The sequence below is a fragment of the Sardina pilchardus genome, chromosome 24 (assembly GCF_963854185.1).
Source record: "Sardina pilchardus chromosome 24, fSarPil1.1, whole genome shotgun sequence".
NCBI lineage: Eukaryota > Metazoa > Chordata > Actinopteri > Clupeiformes > Clupeidae > Sardina > Sardina pilchardus.
Genome location: NC_085017.1, coordinates 13,363,382 through 13,374,681, shown reverse-complemented (window position 1 = coordinate 13,374,681; position 11,300 = coordinate 13,363,382). Strand labels below are relative to the sequence as shown.

The 11,300-nt window shown below is 40.1% G+C and overlaps 1 protein-coding gene across 2 annotated transcripts; it reads right to left on the bottom strand.

Annotated features, from left to right (window-relative positions):
* Nucleotides 1–330: 330 nt before the first annotated feature.
* Nucleotides 331–8,702, bottom strand: LOC134072470 (sodium-dependent neutral amino acid transporter B(0)AT1-like). 2 transcript variants are annotated; one of them, XM_062529172.1, is made up of 12 exons: nt 8,421–8,702; nt 7,704–7,844; nt 6,492–6,629; nt 4,919–5,100; nt 4,467–4,577; nt 4,097–4,209; nt 3,778–3,906; nt 3,445–3,601; nt 2,079–2,283; nt 1,417–1,576; nt 1,030–1,192; nt 331–922 (listed from the first exon to the last, which is right to left on the bottom strand). In XM_062529172.1, exons 1-12 carry the CDS (start codon nt 8,617–8,619, stop codon nt 782–784), a joined length of 1,839 nt encoding a protein of 612 aa, XP_062385156.1. In that variant the 5' UTR covers nt 8,620–8,702; the 3' UTR covers nt 331–781. The 2 variants fall into 2 exon arrangements, with proteins under 2 accessions (XP_062385156.1, XP_062385157.1); XM_062529173.1 differs by lacking the exon at nt 331–922 and having other exon boundaries at nt 1,079–1,192; nt 1,403–1,576.
* Between the last annotated feature and the right edge of the window lie 2,598 nt (nt 8,703–11,300).

Below are 11,300 nucleotides of genomic sequence, written 5' to 3'. Positions count from 1 at the left end.
GTGTGTGTGTGTGTGTGTGTGTGTGTGTGCTGTAGGTGTGTGAGCATGTGTGTGTGAATGTGTCTGAGTGTGTGTGTGAGCGTGTGTGTGAGTGCGTGATAGGCACACCTATGAGAAATAAAAAGAGTATTCTTGTATTTTTCCAGGCGTCAAAGGTCTGAGTTTAAGATTAACAATGTCACCATCACCTTTCTCTTTCTCTCTGTATGTCACTCTCTCTCTCTCTCTCTCTCTCTCTCTCTCTCTCTCTCTCTCTCTCTCTCTTACTGTCTCTCATTCTCTCTCTCTCACACACACACACACACACAGCCACTGACATTTGGTTGGGTGTCATTTTCAATTATTTTAATAATGATTTAATCATTCATATCTGAACACAATTGACTGCATGTTTTACAAATCAAAATGTCAAGACGTCATCATCTCTGATTTGGCCATCCATTTGTAAAGTGTATGCATGGTTATAGTCAGAGTTTCAACAAAATGTAACATTTCATCACCTTTACTGTACATATTATTGTTACGACAAAATCATTAATTTACAGTTGAACATTGAAAATGTACATCATTCTGTTATTTCAAGCTGCCAACGGATAGCTTTTTACAGCTTTCTACAAACAATACACAATATGCTCTATACAAAACAATCTCTCTCTCTCTGTCTTTCTCTCTCTCTCTCTCTCACTCACTCACTTTGTTTCTGCCTTTATTTTTACTATGCAAATTCATGAAAAAGATCTCTCAGTTGACACTATGCCTTTTTTTATTTGGATGGCAGGTGCTATTTCTTACTGAAGTGGTTATAAAGAAACTTAGCCAAAGCTACACAAGGTGCAAGCAAGCTTGGAACACCAGCCAGGACGAAGATAACGGCATTCACCCATCCAGGATACGGTAACTCAGTTAATGTTGGAAAATCCACCTGCACAGGATCAGAATAGCGATTAGCCTAATCTATACAGTATACTGTATGTTATTGTATACATTCTAAATAATCTAAAGTCATATTTCACCCATGTGTGTACTTACAGAGCTAGGGTCCCAAACAGAATAGGTCAACTCTTGTGTCACTTGAGTGATTAAATAAGCAAGGAGAATGACTAATAGTATGACGGGGCTTGTGAACTTCCATGAGATTTGCCAGTATATGTTGGGCTTGTGTCCAATCATAAACTCAATGTCTTCATTAAATCTGTAATTGCATTCAATACATCCAAGTCATTTTCAGGGTAATATGCAGATTTTAAGGTTTTCTGGACAATACATTTAATTTAGTACTACTTTGACTTAAATCTGGCATGCCTTATAAGGTATTTGATGGAGTTACAGTATGTGACAGAATTAAAGATAGAGATTTAATGTGTAATATTTAGCATTATAAGAGACATAGAAAAAAGCTGACCTTCACCGACCTACCTCTCTATTCCATATAAGTAAACCACTGCCATTATTTCCACAAACGCCAGCAAGAAAAGAGGGATGGACGCTGCGAAGGAGTCGAAGAGCGTCACCCAGTACTGCCCAGACTGCAAGGTAAACACTAACGCAATGACGAAGGCAAATAAACAGGCCACCCCTGAAACAGAGATTAATGTGATGTGATTTATGATACATTTAGGTCACAATTTTTGCTTTTAAAGTGTAAATGGCATGTTAACAAAATGTTTATTTAAAGTAAGTTGATGCGTTGATAAATCAGTGAAGACATACATATGTTTTGAATTATAATCTAAATTCACTGCCACAGCATTTCACATTGGAGGATCCTGGCATTCCATTTGTAAAATCAGATTGATTGATTTCAGATGGCGTGGCTACTGTACAGTATGTTGTAGTTTATTTTCACACTGATTACAATTTGCATATTTGAAATAACTATATTCATGTCTGCTTTATTATTATATCTTGATTTTAAAAATGTACTGTATGTAGTAGGCTAGCCCACCTGAGATTGCCTCTTTGGACCATGACTTGGGGAAGATGTACTGTATGCTACTGTAGTAGGCTAGCCCACCTGAGATGGCCTCTTTGGGCCATGACTTGGGGAAGATGTACTGTATGCTACTGTAGTAGCCCACCTGAGATGGCCTCTTTGGGCCATGACTTAGGGAAGATGTGCAGGTCCTGAAGGGGCACGATCACCCCCTCCATGGTCCCAAACAAGCTCGAGAGCCCCAGGCAACAAAGCATGACAAAGAACAAGACAGACCACAGGGGAGAGATGGGCATGTTGATGATGGCCTCTGTGAAGACTATGAAACCCAAACCTGTCCCTTCCACACCCTGTAGGACATCAGAGAGAGAGAGAGAGAGAGATTATTTACAACCCAAAAGTTGGGACACTGTGTAAAATGTAAAAAAAAAAAACAGAATGTGATCATCTGCAAATCTCGCAAACTCATATTTAGATGCAGAAAGGACGCAGACAACATCAATTGAAGTAGAAAAAGTATGCTCATTTTTTATTTGATACCAGCAACACAAAGAAAAGTTGAGATGGGGCCAAGAAAATGCTATAAAATGTGTGTAAAAAAACAAAACAAATACAGAATATTTGACATCTAATTAGGGTAACTGGCATGACTGGGTATGAAAAAGAACATCCCAGAAAGGCACTCTCTTACACCTTGTTCTAACCGTATCCAAGTGAGCGACTGCCAATGTTGTCTGTCTACACTGAATCCGTATATGCCATTGTGTTGCGTCACGGGCTTCCATTTCTCATTCAAAATAGCAGAGCAATGCGAGGGACAAAAAGAAAATAGAAACAGGGTAATCGTTTGTTCCTTGGGTCATGTCTGACCTTCCCTGAAAATGTCATCGAAATCCATCCATCACTTTTTGAGCTATCTTGCTAACAAACAGACAGACACACAGACAAACAGACAAACAGACAGACAGACAGACAGACAAACAGACAGACAAACGCCGGTCCCCAATGAAAAAATGAAGAATGTTCGTATAGGATTTCACAGAATGTTTTTAAATGAAGAGGTGAAGCAGCACAGTGGTGAACATGCCACCATCCCATATTTGATGTTGCTGGCATCAAATATGGCTTTACAAGATGTGCATATCATATTATGTATTTATTTGCATTTCACACAACATACCAACTTGGGGTTGTATCTTTGTGTCCTTGTTAAGTTATAAGAGTATGAAGATCAAGGTCAAGGTTGTTTATATAGCATTTTGTAACAGGGTTTGAGTTGCAATCAAACATGGATATTGGATAACGATGACTCAACAAAATGCAAATAAGTAATTGAATTGAAAAAATGGCAGAGCAACATAATGTTACTAAAAAACAAGTACATTAAATAGAAGGAGAACAGATTTGACTATGATTCTAAGTTGCCAAAAGCTTCCCTTCACCATGCAGAAATTGTTTGCCACCGTCAATATAGGCTACTACCGAAGCATGTGAAGACATGCATACATCACCTCACTCAGTAGTTTCTGCATGTCACATGTCTGTAGCTCCAGACTCTGAGTAATACTGGGATATGTGCTGTTGAGACTCTGAAGAGCTGTCTCATAGTTATCCTCAGTGATGCTTTCCTCAGCTAAATCAAAGGCATTTAGCAACGCCAAGATGTTCCTACAGGCAAATGAACAGCTTAAGTGTAAGTGCTGCTACATAGACATAACACAGATAAGATCTGCATCCATGGCTCCCACAGGCTCAATGGCAGTTGAACACAAGTTGGATGACTTTTTATCAATGATTTAAAAACACTCCCAGAAGATGCTGATTTGAGGAACTAGCTCTCTTACCCACTTGTGCAGTGCTCAAACTTCTCTGTTGCTCGGAAGCCTATGATGCAGTAGACAACTGCAGCAGCGTAGACAGAGGTAACACATGTGACCACCGATAGGATTATTGCATCTTTTTCACAGTTGTTACTAGATGAGTAATAAAACGAACACAATAACAATGATACAAGATGAACAATAAGAAAGACTTCCATACACAACAATAACAAGATAGACATACTTCATTTACATTTACAACTGCCAAATGAACAGGGTCATTTGATAGGACACTTTTGTTTTCCTATTTCATTTGATCTTTTCACTTATCCGGTCTACTCACTGGACCGAGTTGTAGCTGGAGAAAGAGACGAGACCGCCCCAAGCAGTACCAAAGGCGAAGAAGACCTGTGCACCTGCATCCAACCACGTCCTCGGGTTCAGCAGCTCACTTAACTAGACAGGTATGTGTGAACGTAATAGCATTATTATCTGTTCAGCTTATACTTAATTCATTAATTCATTCAGTTATGGTTTAAATGTATATGGTTGATATTGCGCTGACATTATATTGTATTGCTTAATGTTGGTTTGCCATCTTTTAAAAACTGTTTACTGTTCATTTTATGCATGAGAAAACAGATCTATGTGAAAAATTGCATCACATAGTTCTCCTTTAAGATTTGAGCAAGTGGGTGAATTGCAAAACTCACATCAGGAGTGAAAAGGTATTTAAGTCCAACTAAAGAACCTTTAAGGGTTAATCCTCGGATCAGGAAGATAAACAGAACCACGTAGGGTAGAGTGGATGTCACATACACAGCCTAGGGAGAAAGAAAGAGCAGAACTCACAGGCCTACAATGATTAACTGCAAAAATGTGTTCTGTTCAATTTGCTGTATTAATGTGAAATGAAACTATCAACACAGTTGAACAGAATATAACAGTAAAAAAAATAGCAACTAAAGTGATACCGAAAAAGAAAAGAGTTTTCGAACAAGTTTAAATTCACAAAGCATTATACTATATCATAATGTGTGAATGACTAACTATAATCAAACCTAATGTAATATACTGTAACATGCCTTTATTGTTAATCAGTGCTATCACCATGATGTGCATATATTTAAGGCTGCCTCATTTGCAAGGACATGGTGTAAATTACCTTGCCAGAAGATTCAATGCCCTTGACACAGATTGTATAGAGAAGAATCCATGCACATGCTAGGCTCAAGACCAGCCACCACTGCAGACCACCGTGGTCACTGATGCTAGCTGAGGAGTTGAGGGTCACTCTGTACCAGAAGTAGTCTATGGGGGAGCTCAGAGCACACTCAGGAACCAGACCTGCGGGGAATGAGAGAAGAGCAGAGGTGAGTAACCTAACATGGCAGAGGTGTGTAACCCAACCTAGCAGAGGTGTGTAACCCAACTTAGCAGAGGTGTGTAACCCAACCTAGCAGAGGTGTGTAACCCAACGTACAGTAGCAGAGGTGTGTAACCCAACTTAGCAGAGGCATGTAACCCAATCTAGAAGAGGCGTGTGACATAGCAAAGATGTGTAACCCAACCTAGCAGAGACGTCACCCAACCTCAGAAAGTAAAAAGCCAAATCAAATATTTGTTTCAAGTATTGACTAAACTGATTCTAATTAGCAAGACTCGTTTGACATAGTCTGGAAATCCAGACCCAAATCTACAAAAGATTTAAGGTCTGGCTATGGCCCAACACGAGGGGTGGCACCAAGCCTGCATTTGAAAATATCACTGTGCGCAATTGGATAACACTACATGTTATCCATGTTTCACCAGTGTTAACTGACTGATTCCGGATTTTGACATTGCAGCACTGTCGTCATCTGTTAAAGGGACACTTCACCGATTAGCATTAAGCTTTGTATCTTTAGAAAACCAGTCATGTTTTTGAATGGTCGTGCATCATTCCCTCAGTTTGCCTTGAGATAGGAGAAATACGGATTTCAATGAAACCCATAAATAGTAACCTGACTCTCGCCAGATCCTTGTAGTTCGCTGCTCACACAAGGATCTGGAACTTCTCGATAGGAGATGTATTTCTGAAGGCGGGGCCTTGTAAAACATCCTTGCATGTGATTTGATAAACCACTTGTCCGTTACCTTGAATGACGTGCTAGCTCTTGCCAAACCCAGTCGGAAGAAGACTGGCAAGGCAAACTGAGGGAATGATGCACGACCATTTAAAAACATGACTGGTTTTCTAAAGATACAAAGCTTAATGCTAATCTGTGAAGTGTCCCTTTAATGCTAATCGGTGAAGTGTCCCTTCAAGCTCACCTCTGGCCCGCCTATGTAACATACACCGATCTGATTGGTGCAGGTTGGCTCCATGGACGTGGGTAATGAGCATACTGATTGCCAAAGTGACTGATTGTGCTCTCTGGAGAAATCTGGATTTCCAGGTTACTTACTGACCACATCAGAAATCACCTATGCTAAGTGCACATAGGTAGAACCAAACCATGAGAGGAATTTTACTTTATTAAGTCAGGGTTACCCACCTCTGCATTCTAGGATAATATAGCAGCCCTAAAATGACTGCAGTTTGGTAGAATTAGTGCGGTCATACATTTTTATTAGTTCTAAGTACAGCACCAATAATACAGTGAAGACTGTAAAGCATGTTCTTATTTCCTCAGTATAAAGAGATAAGCCGGCAGAGGAAATGATACGCTGGGTTGATAGTGAAGAGTATAAAACACCTGTTCTGTTGTCGTTGGCAGGGCAATGGCTCCATGGCAGTGGGTCTTGAAAAGAGTTAAAAAGATACCACAGCACCCATGTCATAATGGTGTTGTAATACAGGGCCACCAGGAAGCACACCATCATGGAGGCAATACCTATTGGGCACAGATTGCTATTAGATTAAGCAAACAACCAACCAACACAACCAACTCTGGCACAATACTGATAAGAGCTTGGCCATTTTTATTGCGTGCATATTAAATGAATGCAATAATGATGTGCATTAGAAAAAGGAGACTAAAATGTGGTTTGTCTTGAGCAGGCCCTCATATGATGTCTGAAAAACTTAAAATTGTCGTCCAAGCTAAGGTAGGCATATTTTTGTCCTCGTTCACCTGCTGCCAAAATTCAGCCCGAATTTAACTGCGCCCATAAAATTTGAAGATGGGAAATTTACTTCTAATAAAGAGAACTATGCAGGTTTGGCGATGCAGGTTTCTCTGCAGAGCTTCCCCTGTAGCTTTAGCGTGTATGCAAAATTTCTTTGCCCGAAATCCACTAGGTGTTTTGCTGTGTGGAAATGTATCGTAATTCACCTTCAGCGCCCTAAAACAAAAGGAAAGAACCGTAACTCAGGAGGTACAGCATTCTGTCTTGGTTTCTCTTACGAGTTACTGTTGAAATGTTTCTCTACATGATAAAGGAGGTCGATGACAATGGCCGGGTTTCCCAAAATTGTTAAGAAGCTCTTAAGTGCTAAGAACTTCTTAGGAGCGTTGTAAGAATGTTCTAAGAACGCTCCTAAGAAGTTCTTAGGACTTAAGAGCTTCTTAACGATTTTGGGAAACCCGGCCAATGACAATAACTATTTTTTTCGACCAAAGGTGAAGTTACTGCCTTTTGCTTTTGCACAGCAGAATAAGTCCCTTAAACATATAGATACTGTAAGTCCCCTTTTGCTCTTTAGTGTTCCCTAGTGGACAAGATGTCCATTGTGCTTTCAGAAGGGTGTCTGTCAACAATAACTTTCTACTATCAGGTCAGTGTGCGCTAGGGCTACCTTAGGGCCAGCCAGGGTTTACTTATTTGGCTGAAAGCGACTTACATATGTCAATTATTACAAGGGCCTATCTTAAGTGCTTTGTTCAAGCGCTCAACAGTGACAGCCGTACCAATACACTGCCCTCATGGCTGAGATTTACTGCAGTCTGTTATGGTGCATGACTCACCGACTCCACCGAGGTATGGATGGATGGCTCGCCACACCCCTAGATTGCTCTTTCTCAGCCTTTGGCCGATGGCAAACTCCATGAGGAGAAGAGGTGTCCCCTCCAGGATCACCAAGACCAGGAAGAGGATGATGAATGCACCTTGGAAATCAGACCAGCCACAGCATCAGAATGGCCAAAAGCAGACAGGACTAGAAACAACTCTGTGAGATGATGTATTATTTTTTCAGTGAAATTAACTGAAGTGCTTGGACTTTACTATGGCAGTGGAATAATTTGCAGTAATTGTTTTGTTATTATTATATCATAATCAGGAGATTTATTTTGATAGTGCAAACGTATAGAGTTTGGTTCCAAAATGCAATACACTCCATTTTAATGAATTTTCATAAATCTTTCTTTACGATTTTGTTTTTGAATTCAGATTGAATTTTTTCATTTCAGTGGAATGTCAATTGGGTTATTGTACTCTTTACTCAAGCAAAACAACACAACTGCAATTTTATTGATATGACCTGAAATACAAAATTGAATAGCATGGCTCAAAAATGGAGATAAAGCTTTAAGAGCCAAGCTCTTAATTTGTTGTTATTAATAATATTATATTATTACATTAGTCCTCTGAATTAGTCTTTAGACTTAAACTTGGCATCCTAATTAAGTCCTCTAGCATTATGTAATAATCATTATATCATCTTTCTCTCGACCTTACAGTACCTCCTCCATGGCTCTGGCACAGGTAAGGAAAGCGCCAAACATTTCCCAGTCCAATGCAAAATCCGATACAGGTAAGCATGTACTGAGCCTTATTGTCCCACTTGGGCCTCTGTCCAGCCTCCTCTTTTTCCAGCCTCTCCAGGTCTGCCAGAGTCGGTACACGGTCATCCAGACCAACGTTAGATAGCCTCCACTTCATGTCTGGACTGGTCTTCCTCTGTTGTTTTCTGAATTGAGAGGCAGTGTCCCACCTGCCCGTTAACTGGTGGACAGGGGTGGATCTTTTATTCCATGGACTGATTGACTGAAAACGAGGTCAACCTTTTTTATATATTCGATTGTTTATTAACTGTTATGTAACAGACACTCATCTTAGCCTTCCACTCTTCTGTAAAGATAATCATAATGCACAGTCATGATGCAGTGGTTGTATTGTTTATGTTATAATGAGCAAGTTATCAGTAGTTATCAGTTTCCTTATATGTTTTGTCTCAGTAATTAGAGCTTGAACCACAGAAGTGATTTGATACCAGACCCCGACCTGATACCCACATCTATATCATAACATGTCTCACGTTAATTCTTGTGAGGTGAAAGATGGCATGCCACTTTCCATCCTCTAACCTGGGATATCTTAAGAGTTGTGAATCACAATAATCGTTTAATATGCACCTATAGTTTAGGTGTAGGTTTGTTGTGTTTGATCCTTCTTTTTTATCTTCTATTCCTCCGTCTAATCTTCCGCTCATTACATAAGAACATGAATGATTACAGTGTATGAAGGTGTCCTCACTGATAAGGGTGACTAGAATGGCTCACTAGGTTAGCACTGATTAGCATAGTGGCTGCCTATTCATTTAGCTCATTCATTCCACACAAACATCATCACCAGTTGATCAGTTATCAGCACCATCTCCTGTCTACAGTACCTGGAAGGATGCATGTTATATTTGCATCTCTAGAAAGACAAGCTGGTGGTTCTTGAAGCCATGCTGTCTCTCCCCTGATGTCTCTCCCTCAACATCGTAAATTAAATCCTGTTCCTGACTTAACTATCGTTGCCTGACATTATCTCTATTTGTCTGTTGTAGGCTATCAAAATATGGTTAAAGTTACCACTGGGGCTTTATAGTAGCTACTAAATAGTAGTAGTACTAAATAGTCTTCCAAGACCCAAGACTCCATTGCTCATTCAGTGGCCAAACATAGTCCCTATCTACAACAATGTTATATACAGTACGTACGTATACAACATATTCATATGATAACAAGTCAGGGCCCTGACCACAGTGTGACCTATTTTAAAACAGAGGGATGACTAAGGTTGCATAGCTGCATAGGTCAGTCCATACTAGAGTTTAAACAAGCCCCAGAATAAGAGGGATGGCCATTTGACTAATTATGAGTCTGTAATTATGTTTTACATGCACGTTTAAAATGGAGTCGGTAGGGGAAGTAAAGACACACTGTGTGTGGGTTTATAATTACCTGAATGAGGAAACGTTTTCCTAGCACAAAACAACTACATGTTGGTTAACACCAAGAACACATTGTTGCGGTACCCGGGTCACCAATCAACGACAGTCATACAGTCAAAATGACCAGGATAAGACTGGCTGTGAATTATGTACAGTGAGGTGTTCCTACACATGCCCCCAGAATTCACAAAAGCTGACATATACATCCGATGAGCTGGCCCTAGTGCTCAGTTCAGGTATTGCCAGTGGTGCCCAAGAGGATTTAAGGATGGCTGTCAATTATGTAGTGTCCTCACAATGAACTAATAAGTTGTCAAAACAAAAGTAAATATGCACGTTGGCATGCATTTATTTGGATTTATTTGGATATGGTCATTATTGTATGGTATTTATTATGCTTTTATACAGCTTGCACCTTTAGAATGACAGTAGTCTTGCTGAACTCATGTGAACCTGTTAGCAAATTTCAACTCCGTCTGGGAAGCAATCATTGACGCCATTTTCTGATTTGCCATTTCACTACCTCCACATGCAGGCGTAACCAGAGGTGAAATTAAACTTAAATGTGTGCTTTAAAGTGTTACCAAATTGTTTCCGAAGTACAGAAAACACATGTTTCTTGTAGGCTAAATGAAGGTTTTAAATACGGTACAGTAGTTTACTCAATTCCAAAGAAAATACACATTCCTGGGTTTTTGGTGATTTGGGAACAGGTGTCAATGGATTCATTTCCAGACCAACCTGCAAAGCAAATTCAAATTTCCTAACAGGTTCATCAGGGGTTCAACCAGCGACAATTAATAACAATAGTAAATGTTAGAATAGCATGATTATAATATCACATTATAGGTAAGCAACCCAATATGGTCGGAATATTATGGTTAGACATACAGTAACCTCTGTGGTTTTCCACTGACCTCAAACAGACTGGCCATCATTAGCCTGGCACGCCCTCCCAGTGACGCAACGCCTTCAGGCTTTTGCTGCTGGTCTGGTCAACTGCTCATTGAGAAGGATTTCTGAGTTCCCGAAATCTGCGGAACTGCCCCCTTTGGTCGAGAACCAATCAACTTTGAGCAGCTCCAACGGCTCTGGGTAGAGGCGTGTTCAAGGCAGCGGAAAGAGTGTTGTTATTGGTTTAAACTCGGCAATCCGCTTTCTGACATCTACCAGTAGCAAACCGAGGCACTTAAAGGAGGCGGGTCAACCAGCGCTGGCAAGAAACCGTGTTAGCACAGGCTGTTGGTCAGACTAAAGTCTCGCAGAGCCTTTGAAAGTCGATGGTAATCAGGCTAGGCCATCATTAAGTGGTGATGAGATGGGGATTGGATAATTATTTTATTAATTATTTACTTATTCATTTATTTTTCCACACAAATAGGCTAGAAAAAGCAATATCTAT